The sequence below is a fragment of the Podarcis bocagei genome, assembly GCF_964188305.1.
Source record: "Podarcis bocagei genome assembly, chromosome: 1".
NCBI classification, from domain to species: domain Eukaryota; kingdom Metazoa; phylum Chordata; class Lepidosauria; order Squamata; family Lacertidae; genus Podarcis; species Podarcis bocagei.
The window spans coordinates 93869424-93888305 of NC_138125.1; the positions used below are offsets into that span (position 1 = coordinate 93869424).

Consider the following 18882-nt stretch of genomic DNA (forward strand, 5'->3'; position numbering starts at 1 on the left):
TTTGCTCATGCCCTGGGACGCTGGCGCCCCACTGGCAGCATGTACATCTCCATCGAACCCAACCCAACAGCAGGCAGGGTTGTTCTGTGCGGATTCTCAGATATGAAGGTCTGGGAAGAGGAGGGAAATGGGTGCGGGGCGAGGGAAGGGGGGGGGATGAGAAGATGGGGAAGAATACAAAGAAAAAGAAACCTCTTTCTTTCAAAAGGTCTGAAAAGTTAAAGCCCTGCGTAAGGAGGCAGCAAGTAAAAAGGCAGCTGCAGACATTTGGACAGTGCTGAGAAAAGGTGGGAGCCCTCCGTAATCTGGCAACTAAGCGCCAACATCATGCAGATTTGTCTTCAGCAGCATGTATGGATTGGTAGCCAAAGGGTTCTTGTGCCTGGAAGAAAACACCCACCCCACCCTCAACTGTATAGCTTTAAGAAAGCAGATTGGTGCAGATTGGGTACTACCTAGCCCTTTGAGTACTACCCTAATGAAACAGAGTCATATCCGAAATACTAAGAGAGAAGGGAAACAATTTGCTATGTACAGTAGACACAAAACAAGATTATAAATAAATTCAGGTTGTTGGGAGGTGGGGTGACAAACTCCTGGAGTACTCAAAGGTTGGGTGGGGAGGTGGCAACAGAAAAAGTGTCACACTAAGGAGCATTGGTTGACAAACGAAAGCAGTATTTTATTAAGAAAGAAAGGCCTGGTTATCTGAGTTGCAGCTCCTACAAAAGCCAATCGAGGTTTGGAAAGTACAAATTTCATACTGAGGATTGAAGCAGCAGCAGTAGTAGCACATTTCACATATCTTTTCTAAGAGATAGGTTGTCAGTTCCTTTGACAGTGAGTGTTGATACTTAACCAGTTCAGAGATATTACAGTGCATTCACGCTCAGTGCATACTAACAGATTTCATAAAGCTAGATAAAATTATTACAGAAGGAATTCAATCCCCAGCGAATACTGTAACAGAACAGAGTTCCGTTTTTTAAAATAAAATAAAATAAAAAAACACCATGAAAAACAGAGTAGGAATGAGTTTTGTCAAGTAAGTAGAACCTCCTCTGGAGTAAGAAGTCAAGACTATATCACAGCATATAGCTTTGCTTTCTTTTTTTTCTCACTTTGAAAAAATGTTTCTCAGCATGTGCTAAAAATAATAATCAGATAATTGAAACATCTACACAGAGGCGGGTCTTAAATAGGTTATAGTAGGGTAAGTGCATCTGCCCTATATAAACAGCACCATTGCAAGTTTGCTGAGATCTCCCAGGGAATTTCTATGACCGGTGTCACTCAGATGATGGTACTATACAATTTGTTTGTGTTGGTGTCCCCCCCCCCCCCCGTAATAATTTTAAAAAGTGAGTTGAGGGGCCTAGTTTCCTTTCCTTTTTTTTAAATAATGTAGGGCTTTCTCCCAAAAAACCCAAGTGAGGCCATTCTAAATTTTAACCTCATCTCTGAAACAAGGACACATTCCTGAAATTAGAGGAACAAGAGGAACTAGTCAAACGTTTGACCGATACAAGCACAACCTAATAAAAAACCCAAGGTCTGAATCCAAGAAGTCATACTCAAGGTAGATCCACTGAAATCAATTCACATGATGAACTTAAGCCCATTGATTTCAATGAGTCTACTGTAAGTATGACCCCCAAAACGTCAGTGGATAACTGCAGTGTGTTTAACCATGGTGTGTTCTATCGCCTTTTTTTTTTTTTTTTCAAATGAAGAAGACTGCAACCCAGGCCTTGCTTCCTTTACATTCAGTAACAATAATATCCTACCATAGAAAGCTTTTAAAAGGACTAAAAATACTGATTGCAATAAATATCTGCATGGCCTCCATCAGCGGGTGGAGCGTGCTGATGAGGGGAGGGTCTCTGAGAGGCACAGCTGATGGCTTCTATGTCTACAGGCATGTCCAAAGATCTCCATTAACTGTGCGTGGAAACATCTGAAGATGAGCTGCTGTTGCTGTTGGTGGTCTGGGCCCTCTTTATGTACAAGTTGAGGAGCTTCATCTGAAAGAAAGGAGACACAGTAACACCACTCCTCCTCATTAATTTGCTTCCAGTTCAGAATGGGTCTTTCACAGTGCAGTCCTATGTGTGTCAGCCTGGAAGTAAGTCCCACTGAGTTCAATGTGACTCATGGATCCCTGACTTTAGTGTGGGCACCCAATGGTTGTAATTTTCACCAAATTTTCTGTTTGACAATTTCAGATAAACATTTTACAAACTTTAAAATATCCAGTGACTTCCCCCCTTCTCTTTCCATGGTTCATTTTACATATCATACATCCCTGCATATTTTACTATAACCATTCAAATCAATTTTCCACTTTTACATCCATCAAAAATTGTTTACTCTGTTGAATTTATCTTATGCTGGCAGCGTTTTCAGCTGTTCACAGTTATTTTCCATATATTCAATAAATGTTTTCCTATCTTTAAACGTATGTTCTTCTTGCTCTTATTCTATATGTTAAATCTGCAAATTGTGTATATTCTGTCAATTTAAGTTGCCAATCCTCTTTAGTTGGGACCTGGCTCACTTTCCATTTGGGGCTAACGAAACACGGGCTGCAGTTGTTGCATACATAAATAACCTTTTCTGACACCTGGGAATTTCAGTTTGCGTTATCCCCAACAAAAAGGACTCTGGATTTTTTTTGGTAAAGTAATTTTAAATATTTTTTTCAATTCATTATAAATCATTTCCCAATACACCTTTACCTTTTTACATGTCCACCACAAGTGGAAGAACGTTCTCTTCACTTCTTTGCACTTCCCAAACTTATCTGATTCTGTCTTAAAAATCTTAGCCAACCTACTCAGAGTTAAGTACCATCTATGAATCATTTTCAAATTGTTCTCTTTCAATGAACAGCAGTTCATTGAAAGGTGACTGAGGATTTTTTTTTACTGTCGTATGGCTTTATTGCCAATGATTTTACTTTCGTTTTTTATGACGCATAGCAAATTTATTTTATGAGGCAACTAATAAAAAATAGAAGAAAATGGCTGGTCCCTGCACAAAAAGAATACAGTGGAGGAACATATCAACTTGCCAGGCCCATTCTGTCACTTTGCCATTTTGTGTGTGCCACAACTATTGATTCCTCCCAAACGCTGCTGTGGCTGAGCAAGGCCATTTTATATTATAGGGGACTCTTTTCCGGGCTAACATATATGGCAGATGCTCCTTCATCTTGAACTAGCCGAAATACACTCTTCAAAGGCCAGTAACCAACTACATATATGAGTGTGCTGTTCCTGAATGTTTGTGAAGCCAGCAAAATGCTTGGGAACAACTGCTCCTGATTTTGCCTACTGACTGTGCTTAAAGTTACAAGAACTGCATGTGTTTCAAAATCAAGAGGCCACACGTACCTTACTCCCAGTGAGCTGTGCAAGGTGAGGCTTCAGTTCTTCACCAATAACAGAATAGATTGCCACGAGGCAAAATACACTGGCTTTGCGAACACTGCTTTCTGTGTTGTCATAGCCCTAGATGGAAACAACGAAAGGAGTCATGAGAATCAAAAGGTTTCTTCACAAGTTGTCTCTTCCTTCAGGGTTAGGAGCTAGTGGAGTGGGTTTGTAGTACACTTTCAAATGAGAACAATTAAAATATGCAGGGACACAGAGAAACCTAGTCCCAACACAATTATTATTATTATTGTTTTTTTAAAAAGATAATTTTCAAGATAGCCTGCAAAAGAAAATCATAAAGCAAATATAAAACAGATCAAGCAAGCATTGTTACAAGATTTCTCCAACCTGGAAGGGGGTTCCCCTTCTCTCCTCCCTTCCCTTGGAAACTGGCATGCCCCAAAACTTAACAGAATAAATAGGAAAAGTGACATATGGCTTCAAGAACTACATAAGCTCTCCATAGACAGCAGGGTACCAGCCTGGCTCACAGTTGCCCATGGGTCACAGGAAAGAACTGGTAGCCCCAGCACCCAAGAATCCCCCTGCATGCAAGGTTGGGCTCATACTGTGGGTTTATTAGCCAAGGACTGGGCAGCGGTCTGCTTCTCTCTAGTACCAGTTAACCCTTCCTTAACCCATCGAAATGCAGGTTATTCAACTTCAGGAAGCAGCCTTTTCGGTAACGAATTCCCAGAAGGCTGAGTCATACTTGCCTGGGACAGGGTAGGCGTTCCTATATTTGCATTTGTAAAAGGAACATCAACTTTGTACAGAGAAGGAGGTTAACCTTAAAAAAACACCAAAAACCCAAGAACGAATTCTGACCAATAAATTGATTATAAGTTATAATACGCTAAAAATGTTTTTTTGTAAAAGAAAAAAATTCAGTGATATAGAACAGTGCACTGAAAATTAAAAATAAAGCCACTCTGTGAAACCTGCAACAAAATCTTGCAGTGCGTTACTACACCCAGTCACCCATGTCCTTTTCCAGGACACTCAATTCAATTCCTGCTCCCCACTGTTTTTCATCCCATGCCCCATCCAGACATTTATATTCTGTGGCCCCTGAGCCTGCTCAAACCTCACTTGCCTTTATTTGGTGTGTGTGTGTGTGTGTGTGTGTGCAAGAGAGACAGATTGCTTCCTCAGGTTTTCCCCTTTAACTCCCCCCCCCCCCAGCTTCTTTATTTTTCTACGTTTTCTTTATACTTCATAGCATTCCTTCTAATAGTGATCCCTGGTGACAAGTGCTGGCTGGATTACAATCAAAATAAGTCCCCCCAAAAAACAAGAGAGGTATTTGCATGCTTCAGGTGGGTGCTGTATGAAATGCAGTTTTGCGAGTGCTTTGTTTCCTATAAGACAGTGCCTGTAACATCACTAGTGCCAAAGAACACACCGCCTCCCTCATAATATGCACACTGTTTGGGGAACACTACATTTTAGCTTTTAAAAAACTTTTACTCCTATTGAAGCGATGTGCTTTTTCACTGCATCACTCACACTGCTCAACAACGAATAGCATCAAGCATTGGGAAGAGCTCAGCCACTTCAAAAAGCCATTGCTTTTTAAAGATTTGTGATTTTTTACCAATAGAGGAAACCAGCTGTGGGGGGATTTAAAAATTGTGGTCTCAACAGAAGCAAAACATTGCAGAATGATGCCTGGATCGCACACAGCAACTGAGTCACAGCTGTGAAATTATTGCACTAAAATCAGCTTCTGGAAAGGCCCTGGCAGAAGGACAGCTTTTGGTCTGCTTGTGCCCTTGGCTCAGAGTGACCTCTGCTGGGAGAAGGCTACAACTATCTTCAGACCATATTCCCACCCCTTCTCCTGTTGCCAGACACTAAAGCGGAATGGTATTTATGAAGCAAGACTAAGGCAAGAATCCTCATAACAAATGAGGCAGAAGTATAAAAATACCGGTGTTATTTCTCATTTCTAGAGCAGGTGTCTAATTAGGGTTAAATTCCTGGGCCCTGTTTCCAGGCTGCAATCAACTTTTTGCTCCTTGATTTAGGACAGATTCAGATGACCCACTTGGTAGGCACTTAGAATCTTATTGCCCGGCAACTGAAACTATGCAAGAAGGTGGTATCTGTAGCCGTCAACCATTTGGTTACTATTGGCCTTTTAAGATTCTCTCCCCGTCTGAGTCAATGTAGTGCTGTAGCCAGAAAATGACAAACTGGCCTCAATTGAAGAAAAGGGCAGGCCACATCATGCTAAACAAGGGTGAAGTTAATTATAAATTAACTTTTTTATAATTATACATTTGACTTCATCTTGACAAGGTAATAATTTGCTTGACTTATACAGCTCTGTGCCTTCCTTGCGCTATTTTTAAAACATTTTTATTCTATGAACTGTGTGAATATGATGAAACAGTATTTTTAAAATGACTGAGGAGAAACAACTTGAGTCACATTGTAAAAGATCCAATGACTCTCCCAGCCACCGGGTTTCGCCTCGCCTTCTAACGCAGGTCTTGCAGAGAGAAGAAGCTTCTGAAACACCCAAGAAAGTTTTCTTTCTGCTTCACTCTGCTGCCAAAAGGGTCTTTTGGCTTTGCTACAACTCCTGAAGTTCTTTAGCCCTCCGCAGAACTGAACATGGTTATATGCAATAGCCAGGCATTATATGGCCAGATCTCACTGGAGGTGACACCGACTGTATGGCTTTATATCTCTGGTCATATCTTAATGAGCAACACCAAAAGCTCATTGATTTTCCTCTCAGAGCAAAAGACACACCACACCTAGAGGAAGAATTCCAAGTGGGGGCAGTTCTCACCCTAACCAACACGACCCTCCAGACAAAAACAAGTAGAGAACCCGGGGAACAAATCCAGATGGGGAAGTTCACTCAAATGCACCACCTAACTTAACTGCATCTTTGAAACATTAATGAACTCAAAAAAGGGAGGTATTCAGTCCAATGAAAAGGCTGTTTCAGGCTGCTGGGAAGCTATCACGGCTCTGATGAGAACTGGAATCCAACAACATCTGGAGACACCCCTTCAACTGAACTGAAGGCTTCATCTCAGGAGTTACGGGGAAACAGATAAGGCCAACTGAATGAATGAACACTTCAGGGCTAAACTGAATTCTTACACATAAATGTGTATAACAAAGACCCAAAGGGTGGCTGTTTTTAAAAAATTAAAAGCAGCCTCAGAGGTTGCCGTGTGAAAGGAGTGGCGGGGAGCATGAGATACTTAAACTTCTCATTCACAGGCGAATTTTCAAAGTTGTCCCTCCTGTGGTTTTGATTTTTTTTAAAAAAAATCACCTTCACAGCACATATTTGCATGTAACAGTTCAATTGGCCTCTTAGGACACAACAGGAAATGAACTGTAACCTCCCCAAGGCACCAGCGCCTTTGTTTTGCAAACTGTGTGGTGTAGTAAATCACTCATGAGAACTTGGGAGTTCAGAAAGTGTGACCAACATTTACAAGAAGGCAAAACTTGCCAGTTTCAGTGTGCTGATAGGTGAGAGGGGAGAACACACAGTCCCGTTTTCACAACTGTCTGATACCAGGAATGAGGGCAGTTGTGTCTGTGATACACATCAAAATATTGATTCAACCAGGGTGGGGGATAGAGCCAGTAGAGCATTTTAAAGCAGCACTCTGCTTTCATGATGGTTATGTGCCATCTGAGGGCACAAAGGTGTGGAAGAACATTGCCGCAATAATCTTTCAAGCAGAGAGTCAGCTGCGCAGAGGGAGGAAAAACCTCTGTTTCTGAATACGCCTTGACATCATGTGCGCCATACAACAACCGGGGAATGCTGAATGCGTCAGGTGGAACTCTGCCAGACTTTCCTGCTTATAACGTGGTTCTTGTCCGCCTCAAACACATGGCTGTGCCTCTGACTTTGTACCAGAAAAAAACGTGTCTAGTAACTTTCAGAGAAAAGAGAACCCATAAAACGTAGCTGCCAACTTTGCCATGATATTGGAGGCTTGGGTCAAGAGAACACAATTCACTTTGGCTGATGTATTCTTCTTATACTCATAAAAAAAACAAAACCCTAATCATAAATATGGTACTAATCTGAATTGTGCAGGAACCAAATCACAAGAGAACCTTAAAATGGCCAAACAAAAAAACTAAAAACATTGCAGGCCAGACCCTATAAGTATCTCTAGCTAAATAATTCCAAATCATGGGCAAAACCAGAAAAAGTCCTCCAACTGATTTTATTTTACTTTTTATTTCTTAAAAAAAAAACAACCAACCAGGTTGCCCTGAGGTAAGGAGAAACAAAGTCATGAGACCTGCCTGACCTATAGCTCCCAATGGTGGTTCCAGCTTACTGGCTCCTCCCTCAACCAACTGCCATCTCAGGCTACTGGCTGTGGGAGGGTGGAGAGAGCAGATGAAAGAGCCTATCTTCAAATAATCTGAGAAAGTGCCAGGAAATGATCAGGCGGGAGCATATATTTAGACATCAAACTATCCTGTGAGATGCGTGAAAGGCAACAACTGCAAACGACCTTTTTTTTAACCATAGCAACCTTGTGTATTCTTCGTGTTTAAATTATCTTTATGGTACACTGCATGGATAAGTGATTCATAACACAGCCAATAAAATAAGTTTCTTCCAGTTTTCAGAAACTTTAAGCAGGGCTTATCCAGTAGATCGTACAGGAGAGGGAGAGAGTTCAACAGGGGCTCTCCTAAGATATACAGGACCCAGACTGTATAGGAGTTGCCAATGCGATGCCTTCCAGGTAATGCGATGCCATCCAGGTATTGTGGACTACAATTCCCATCATCCCTGACCATCTGCCACACTGACTGGGGCTGATGGGCCACAACATCCCTAAAAAGACTAATAGAATAAAACATAGTTCAAGAACATACACTGTCAAAGCTAAACCAGGGAGGTGCTATATAGCTGAGTGAGGGTTTGGGGGCAAGTTGGGACATTTAGAATAGGTGTGGGGAACTACGAATCCCATTGTACCTAGTAGCTATTGACTGTACTTGCTGGGGCTGATGGGAGTTGTAGTCCAGCAACATCTGGAGGCAACACACCTGCCTTAGATCCATACCCCCTCACCCTCTAGCGCGCACACACCCCACCGCCCCACTGACTCTACTCATAGCACAAAATCCACCCAAAGGAAGCAACTGTTAAGGAAGCCCGCTTCAATCAGCAAGAGTTGCACCTGGCTCAGGAAAGGCTCACGTAGAAGCCATAATAAAGGTAAAGGTAAAGGTACCCCTGCCCGTACGGGCCAGTCTTGACAGACTCTAGGGTTGTGCACTCATCTCACTCTATAAGCCGGGAGCCAGCGCTGTCCGCAGACACTTCCGGGTCACGTGGCCAGCGTGACAAGCTGCATCTGGCGAGCCAGCGCAGCACACGGAACGCCGTTTACCTTCTCGCTGGTAAGCGGTCCCTATTTATCTACTTGCACTTAGGGGTGCTTTCGAACTGCTAGGTGGGCCAGAGCTGGGACCGAACGATGGGAGCGCACCCTGCCGTGGGGATTCGAACCACCGACCATGCGATCGGCAAGTCCTAGGCGCTGAGGTTTTACCCACAGCGCCACCCGCGTCCCCAGAAGCCATAATACTCTGCATGAAAACAGAATTTTAAAGCCACAACAGTGCTAAAAGACAAAAGAGGCAGATTCATTTTTGCCAAAGGGATACTAGAAGACTGAACTAAACTGACAGCTAGCTCCATATATACTCCAAACTCAAAACAACAGGATAGAAAACACAACCTGAAGAAAGAGACTATGCATGTGTTTTATAAACGAGGAAAGTCGTTTTTAAAAAATTATGCATATATAACATACAATGAGTAGCTCTTGCTACCTGCCATAAGTCAGAAGAAATGTTAAATAATACTTGGTTTGTGCGGACTAAATGCGTTCATTCAGGGTAGCATACCTGCAACAGGCCAGGGATGATGTCTTGAAGAAGTTGATGCAAAGACTCCTTTGAGATCCTCTCAATGACTTTAGTTTGCATTTTAATAGCAGCCAGATTGATTGGATAGTCAGCTGTCTGAATGATGGGGCACAGCACTTTGATGCACTGCTCAGGGTGGATGGAGCTGGCCAGAGTGGAAGCGGCTTCCTCAGCAGCTCTCACAACCTAGAATTTTTTAGGGGGGGGGGGAGAGATTTACATTTTACAGATTAGTACTGCACAGAAAACCCATACATTTCTATATCTAAAACTTAGCATGACCCAGCTGTCCTCTAGAACTAGGTTATTGTACTGATGTTAGAGACTGCGTTTTGAATCTACACACGTAGTAGATTGGTGATAGTCACAAAATGCGGTTTTCTGTATTGCCCCAACTGCAATAAAACATGTCTCTCTTGTATCGGTCTCTACAGCCACAGCAGGTGTTGTAACTCTTGAATGGTTTGAGTTTACTCCTGATGACACTCTTGCCTTGTGTCTTGAGACACACAGTTGCCAACAATGCTAGACATGGCAGGACCTTCCCAATTTTTTATTTTAATGCTTATGAAATGTACCAGAAGAAACAAACACTGCAGGATAATTTATAGCTGAAGGTAGCATAAGAAGAAAGGTGGACCTCACAGCTTTCTGAAGCCACTGACTTATCTTAGGTTTGTATACTCTGTATTTTGGGGCTTGAAGACAGCCCCAGATATGCTATGTGTAATGAATTGAAAGTATTTGTTATGTGACTGTTTGAGGAAAAGCAAATTAAGTTTAGGTATCTTTATGAGACAAAATGATTTGTTTGATCCATCCTCTCCACATCTGAAGCAAATTTATTAGGCTGTATGATAAAATAATGTATGATAAAAAGAACCAATTATGGTTTCAGATATACACTAATTTGTTCAATATTATATTTTCCTCAAGTTAAGATACCAGACCTTTTAGTACCAGTGTGTTTTCCTGCACTGTCACACTGTAACATGGTTAATATAATTCTAAGGCTGTATATACATTTATTCTGTACATGTGCATTTCACTGTATAACAACTAAGATTGTTTGCCACACAAATAGGACAAAGTAATATGAAGGTTTAATGACTGTACGTGCAATTTTGCTTAAGAAAGTGCAGACTGTTTGGTATATGTTTAAGATTGTGCAAAAATACACATTAAAAATAATTAAATATTTTGGTAATTCAGATATCTATAAATACCCATTCCTGTAAGGATGACAGGTACATTCATCAGAAACAATGGCACCCGTAATTTTTACAAGTGACAGAAATGAAATATTTGACTTGCTTTTTACTTTTAAAAAGGGCAACTATTTTAGCAAATTCCACCAGTTCAACATGAAGGTGAAGTGAAAATCCATAATTGCATAGGAAAAAGGAATTGGAGGACTGATTCTCACCCACAAAAGGTACAACTAAGCTAAACATACATACTGAGCTCTTCAGTACTGAGTCTATATCTACCTTTCTTTGCATTTTCCACAACTGTAATGAACACAACCACCCACAAGATATGCCTGCACACATCTGAACACATACATTGATTTCTGGAGCGGGATGCATGTCTATACTTATTGATAGCTCAAAAGTTGGTGCTTTATATATTCACAAATGCACACAGGTGGCAATGAGAGCATAAGAGTTTGAAGCAATTTAAGCACTATACATAATTTTGATACTCTGTGACACAATTGTACAAAAGTGTTTTAGACAAAAAGGGAAAAAACCGGCGGAGAAAGCTTTGGGAGATGACAAGCTTTTCCACTCACTTGTGGAGGTGATTCGGGGAAGAAGAAGAGGGGGGGGGGGAACCAACAAGGGCACAGAGTCAAGGTGAATCAAAAAGAATGTGTGCTTGGGAGATGCCTGCCAATAAAGGCACTCCTTCAGAACAAAATGTTTTGTCCAGCTGCTTTATCTGGAAATCAGTTTACAACTGCTGTTAAATGCTGTTACAAAAAAATGAGTGTCATGTGGAGACTCTGGTTCCAAGAAAGTGTAGTACAGACATGCTGATTTATTAAACGGATTAAATATTTTCTGGTCCTCCTTTTTAAGACAGTCTTTACACATTTTGTTCCCATGTTGCTTGCTTAACCGGATAATGCCACCTTGTGCTTCAAGCTATAATCCTGCACGGGTTACATGGCTGTCTCCTGTAGCCTGGTTTGCCTATTACTCCTATTTTGCGGCCAAGAATCCTATTCCCACCCCACCCCCATTTCTCTATAAAATGCCTCAGATGTTACTTAAAGTAACCCTACAGTACACAGTTGTACTCAGAGTTGACCCCCTGCTATTAATCTCCATTAATTTCAATGAGTCTACCCTGAGTAGTATTAGCATTAACCACCACCCATTCTATTTTAATACTTTTCCTTGGCATTTGGGTTCCTGTCTACTACAATTCGTTTTATGTAGAACAGGCACAGAAATATCTGTCAGCCTTTGAAGTTAAGCTTTGACCATTAAGAGGGCTGAGATGAGTCTCTTGCCAACAAGCCCTAGACAACAGAGCTTCTCCAGCAGCAACAAAACAGCCACCTCACCTCTTTGTGAGAATCTTTATGTGCTTCCAGAGTCTTCATGATAGTTAGTTCAGCATAGTTCTTAAACCTTGCAGGCTGGTTCCTCAAGATTTCTCGCAACACCCTCAGTGCCAAGGCCCTTATTGAATGCTAGATCAAAAGCAGAAGCACATGTTGGAGAAGAGATCATTTAGTTTTTCAAAATGACTAGCATAAAGTGTGTATTGCCAGGACTGGCACAGTTTCTATTTTGGGGAGAAATCTTTTAGACCAAGAAAAGGGGAGCATTGGGGTTATGAGGCACTTGCTTAGCAATGAGGATCCCTCAAAACCACACATCATGGGTCTCAACTCATTTGCAAAATTCAGTTATATATCTGAGAACTAGGTAAATGCTACCTAACAGTGAGCAATTTATATGCAGAATTATTATATTCTGCTTCTGTGTCTGTTAACCCCCCCAAATTTAAAACATTGGAACAAAACACAAAAGAATTATAATCCATAACACTGGGTGGGTGGGGAATAACTTGACTATTCATGTATCTTTTAGTTTCTGAGCTGTCACCATGCTCTTAAATGTATTGACTCAAGTATAAGAGGCAGATTCTGTTTTAAAATGAAGGCTGGGATTTTCTAGATTCTATATTCTGTGGGTCACTTTATCTCAGCTACCCATTGATGTGAATCTCAAGAAGAGATATGCAAAGTTCTGATCCTGTATGTTTCTTAAATGCATGTTAATACCAAAAATAAAGTCCAACACATTGCCTACTGAAATTCAGTTAAGATAAGTTTGTACTCCTCTTGTCTCACTGCATTCAGAAGAGCTACAACTATTGTTAAGCATAGCAAACCCAAGTACTGTTCTATTTTATATTGCAATAAATCTATCCAGCATTTCTATCACAGTTCTTGTCATTCGGTGTACTTCCACCCCAGCTTTGCCATTTACTGATGTTACAAACAAGAATACTAGGAACAACTGCTCTAGTTATATAACTGTTGAGTTATGCTTTTGGATGACGGCCATTCCAAACAGTGCCTACGGTTTCAACAGAGGAGCACTGAGCTTAACTTGCTCCTGGCTGAACTTTTTCAGTACATCCTGATGCTTTGAGTATTCACCTGCTCAGTTCACAGGCTAGAACATGACTCATACCCTGAATAAATCTTCTGACGCATCTATGACAACAATAACTGGTAGACACTAATAGAAAACAATAACTGGCATGCAACAAACTGCTGCTTTCAGAATAATAGTTTGATGGCATTTCAAACAGGTAAAACCATGGGCACTACTTCAGATACTTCATATCAACTGAGTAAACGTTCAGTGGTGAAGTGCTAGTGTTTCAGTTTTTATTTTGTGGTGGTAGGCCAGGGGGTGGGGGAGATGGAAACCAGCCGGCATAATATTGAATGCTGTCAGTTATTTGCCTGTGAAATATAAGCCAAGGGCCTTTGTAAGTTCAGACCATATCCTCAAGTGCAACAAACTAAAGTCTGGCTACCTTTGGTTTACCTAGTCGATGTATTATACTGCTGTCAAGGCAAGCTGGGTTACACCACTACATTTTGCTCAACAACTAAGAAATGATTCCATTGATTGCTTTGGTACACTGCTCAGAAACCCAAAGGTGATTGGTAAGATGTGATGACCAAACTGAAAATTTCAGAGGCTGGAATGTCCACTTCCTCTCATAAAACAAGAAAATAGAACGAAGGATAATGAAGTTTCTATTATTCTATTTGTTTCATCATCTCATTCTTGCAAACTGACCTGGTGGCTTTGCTGAAGGGCAGGATAGAAATCTTTTAAACAAATGAAGTTATGGCAGTAGCAACTGTGTTCACCCAAAGGGCAACAATGATCACACAGTGCTTTTAAAAGGCATGGCTATTCCTTAGTGCTAGCATTCATAACCATCCATGTTCATACTGATCTGCCCCTATTCTCTCAGCTTCCTATCTAGTTGTGTGGGCAGCTCTAGGTCTGAGGGAGCCCTGGGTAAAATGCCCTCTGGTGGGATCGCCTCCTCCAAAAGGCTTACTTGGCAGCAGGGGTGGCAACCAGAAAGGTGCGCAGCAACGCTGGGGGCTGCCACTTTGATTTCACATCTTGCCCCAGAATGAGGCTACTTTGAAGGCGTTACAGGAAATTTAAACAGCAGCGAGACTCAACTGTCCAGTGCTGCTCAGAACACATGGATAATTTTTTTTTAAGGGGGTGGGGGGTGGAAACCAGATTTGGACCATTTTTTTAAAACAGTCTGAGGTATTCTGGAGAAGCCCGTCCAAAGCAGCTAGTTCCAGTTTCTTTGAATTCCTGGGAAACATTAATGATAGCAAACCACCACAGTATTGCCACTCCATCTAAACAATAGCCACATATAAAGGGAAAACATCACCCTTTGGCGCCATTTGCTGTAGAAAATGTGTGTCACCTGAAAGATCCCTAAAAGATATTGGATCCTATGTTGATAGCTTACATCTTTGTCTCCAAGCGTTTCCAGCAATAACAGCAAAATGGTCTTGAAATGCTCCTCCCAAACTCCTAGGTTGTCTTCCCTTGTAATCTTCAGTAGCTCAAAAAGGGCCCCTTTCCGTTCTTCTACCCGCTCATTGTGGTTGGATAACTCTTTTAAAAGATCAGCTACCAAATCAGAATGATCAATGGGCACTGAGAAGGGAAAAGGAAAAGCACAATGAGGACAAATCAGAACCTACTGCTGCAAATGGTTGAGGATAAGACAGATTCACATTGTTTCTTCACAGTGTCTATAAATATGATTTATCTCTCATCCTTTGGCTACAATACACGTTGATCTATAACATTAACATACTTAGGGAGCAATTCAGTGTTGCGGTTGCAAATGTTCTTCGGTCAGTGCAAACCATTCTACTAGCCTGATAGAATAATCTCCTCTCTCCTTCCACTTTGAGCTGTTCTGGGGGTTCATCAAGTCAGACCATTGGTCCATCCATCTTTGCACTGCCTACAATGGCCATAAGAGGCTGTTCATGGTTTCAGGCAGGAGTCTCTCCCAGCCCTACCTGAAGATGTGAGGGGTTGGCTCCACAATGTTCTGCATGCAAAGCTTGTGCTCTATTACTGAGCTGTGGCCCTGACTCAAGCACACACACAGACTGCTGTAGGCTCCAGCCTCCAGGTACAGTCTCCAGGCTCATGATCCCGACTATTTAAGGATGCATTGTCTCCCCCTCAAATTCATGTGCTGAAGCTAAAACACAGAGATGGAATACTGGTCTACTACCAGGGGCTGTCAGAAAATGTGAAATGGCTCTAATAACAATGACATTCCTGTCATTCCCACCCCATCAGCCTTATCCTGTCAAAGTGATGAGGGGGAAAGACCGTAAATGTTAAAGCAAACACTAAGTTTACCCAATGAACATATTCATATTATAGTTTTAAAGACTAGGATTTCCCAATTAATAGTTTCATATTTCATATTATTCACTGTCTTTGCATATTCTAGCAGAGATGAGCTAAGAGGTGATGGAAACTGAACTCAAGAAGCAAGTTCCAGTACATTTCATCACCAATTAAATAGGAATATTCATATTTTAAAGCAAGAATGGGGATCGTCTAGGAATTTAGAAAACAAAAACAAACCGTCCCGAAGCTGATCAATATCGTCATCAAACACCGCCTCTTTAAGGGCACTCTTGTCATAGGCGCTGATAGTATCCGAGTGTGGGTAAGGGTTATACTCCCGGGCTCGGGGTCCCGAAAATGCACGCGGGGGCTGGGTGTTGAGTAGGGAAGTTTTGTTATCAAGAGCCATCCTTCCCCCTTCCACAACATCACTGCCTCCACGCACATCAGTGGCTGGTGAGGCTAAGCAGCCATCTCGAGAAACCTGTGGGAACAGGGAGAACAAGGGCAATTAAGACTAGCAAGACTTACATTAGATGCAGTTACTAAGATTGCAAAGAGAGCAAAAGCTGCAAGATTTGACTCCTGAACTTCAATGCTAAGAAAGGGCATTGGATTATCAAAGTCAAACGGCATGAAAATATTTTCCCTGTAGGAAAACTATTCAAAATCACGACATTTTGCTAACCATTTTCATCAACATCATCCTTTCATCTCCCCAGAAGCCTACTTACAATGTCACTGTCCTTCTTTCCATCACGCTTGATTGGTTCATTTAGATCTTCTTGGCTGCGGAAACTAAACTTTTCAATTGCTTCTGTGACTCCACGAAGGGAACTGTAAATTTCATCAGAATTTAAGTTCTCTGTGTCGTAATCCAACATGCTGAAGATCAAACACATACGGAATGTTAAAAACGAAGAGTGGTTTTCTTGATTTTGATCTATAATATAGCCCACTTGGGGACACATGATTTGAAATTCAGCTTCAAAACTTATGCTAACTTTCACAAGGCATGAACTCAGGACCCCAAAACAGGGATTCAGAGGTTGGCTGTGGATGGTATAAACCTGGCAAACATAAACTAAGTATTGACTGTGATACTACATTTATATGGCAAACATGAATACTCAACCAGCCCTTTCAGCGAAGCAATTTCACTGTATATTAGAAATAATTAAAAGTAATAATTTCAGCCAAAATTTAAACAGCATTATCTCATACTACCATCAACCAAAAGGCACATAAAAATCAATTATTTCCATATGAAGTTCGAGCATTCTAGCATATGTAGTCAATCCTAGTTCCAAATAAATGAAGTATGGTAAATGGTTAGTAATAAAAATGCACATCGGTGATAATGGAAACTGAAAAGTTTATGGCACCATGGACAATGTATGAAATACACAAACCTAGTTTTTGGGCTTTTACTTGTGCTTTCCAAGAAACCAAAGTCAAATTATCTAAATTAACATAAATTGATTATATCCAGAGGAAAGCTAGTTTAACCTAAATTTTAAGCTGTCTTAAGTCTATTACTACCATAACTGGAGTATCAGATATGAAACAGCTTCCCTTTGGCCCAACTGGATACTTGATCATCTTTGGATCATCCAGATCTGTCACAGGTAGCCCAGTGTGATCACTGATGCCAATGCAGTTTGCATCAATATAATACTTGGAATGGATTTATGCAAGAAATGTGGGGAGCTATCAGCAAAGCCCTGCTTTTCCCTAATGCTCACTGGGAACTTTGGCCCCAAATACCAGAGTATATGTGACTGAATATTACCAGGGACACCAGCAGACCACCATTCCATATAAAAACCCTGTAACTATGAATATCATTTGAAAGCAGGGCACACTGGTGGTTGCAATCTTACATTGCAAATTGACCTTCCTGCAATCCTGTTGGTGTGAACTAAGTCATCATTTTGTTTAGCATGCCATTTAAACCTTGTCTCATGGCTTGTCTCACTTCATACAAGCCATGATCTGTAACCAGATCACGTTCTTGGGCTTTTAGTTCACGGTTTGTCTGGAGTGCGCGAAACAACCAGTCCAGGTTCAGATGACACACTAAGCCAAACCATGGATTAGCTCACAGTAGTTGGACCAGGCACAGTGACCACTATACTGTCCTCTTCGTGTTGCGTGTGAACCAGCTATGTACAATGACTCTTGGGCTGGAGACTATTCATTGCTAAAATGAAAGGAATGAGAACTGAATCCCATCGTTTCCAAACAGGGGTGAAAGATGGCAATTTTCTCTCTGCACTGGTATGCCTCAACTTAGGAAAGATATAGAGCCAAACTAGACATGATGGGGAAAACATTCATGGGTGTGCGCTGTTCACATATAAAGCAGAGTGTACATGTATTCATTTTTTACAACAAGAAATGCACATGGGCAAAGGATCTGAACCCTAGCTCCCCCTCCCCCACTTTACCTGTGTTTCCAGTCAGGGTTCAATAGAAGATGCTTTATATAAAGATGGGGGCAGCACTGTCAATGAACAAAAGTGTCTGCCCCCTTCACATATAGTGTAATCCAAAGAAATGTGCCTAAAATAAAGAACTGGCAAATAGATTCTCCCATCACATATGCTGAATGGATGTTTCGCAAAATGGAAACATATTTTGCCTGGCACCTCACCAGAACAACGTTCTGGTTTCAGCAATTGACAATTGTCTAGAAGTTTCTCTTCCTGGAAGGGATTCAAAGAACTGCGGACCAAAGACAAGATTTATGTCTCCTGAGTTCTCTGGGCTTCATGAATACTGGGAACAGATACAATCCTTGGACCTCTGTCAATGCACTAACTCTGCAACACCAGCCCAAGTAGCACTACCAGAACTGAATGTCCATGGTGTGTTTTGGCAAAGCAGGCATAAGGCAACACCTAATCTCTGAACAAAGAAAAACTTGGAAGGAAGATCTGCCAGTGGTGGTGGAAAAACAAACAAATATGAAAGCCCTTTCAACTGCACTGTCAGTTTCAACTACACCATCAGTTTCAACAACATAATTTTCAACCACTTGAAAATATGATTGTAACTCACTGATAAGAAGATACATAAAAGTTACATTTTTTGCAAAAGAATCAATTTCCTTACATTCTGAAAATGGCAAAAATAAAGGGCTTCTCATCCTGGCATTGTCTACACCACCCACAGTGAAAGTCTTGCTAGGATGATTTTGTGGAATGGTTGAATCTAGGATTTACCTATAATAGCACTTGCATCGTTATTCTATCCAGTCTACCACAAAATCAAGTTCTCGCTCTACATCAGTTATTTCTCTATCATATTCAAATGTGCCACCATTTCCCGTGTTCTGAAAGAATTGCTCATTCTGTAACCAATCTTCCTTCCATCTTTTACCTCCAAAGTCTTGAAACGTGCTATTTGCTCATGCAGTCTCTACACCATCTCTCTCTAACCAGCAAAATTGAAGGTCTCTGGATTCTTGCTGCGTATACACCACACATTTAAAGCACACACTCAAAATCCTGATTGCTATACTTGTTAAGAGTGCAGGG

At 41.3% G+C, this 18882-nt stretch overlaps 1 protein-coding gene across 7 annotated transcripts in view; it reads right to left on the reverse strand.

Moving 5' to 3' along the window:
- Positions 1-657: 657 nt before the first annotated feature.
- CLASP1 (cytoplasmic linker associated protein 1) overlaps positions 658-18882 on the reverse strand; it is a 170786-nt gene continuing 152561 nt past the window's right edge. For all 7 annotated transcript variants that reach the window (XM_081206379.1, XM_081206382.1, XM_081206381.1 and 4 more), the window contains 7 exons: positions 16075-16225; positions 15578-15824; positions 14430-14620; positions 11959-12087; positions 9363-9569; positions 3396-3512; positions 658-2024 (listed from right to left, as the gene is read on the reverse strand). In XM_081206379.1, the coding sequence (XP_081062505.1) occupies positions 1938-2024; positions 3396-3512; positions 9363-9569; positions 11959-12087; positions 14430-14620; positions 15578-15824; positions 16075-16225 (1129 nt within the window). In that variant the 3' untranslated portion in view covers positions 658-1937. The remainder of the gene's footprint in view (positions 2025-3395; positions 3513-9362; positions 9570-11958; positions 12088-14429; positions 14621-15577; positions 15825-16074; positions 16226-18882) is intronic.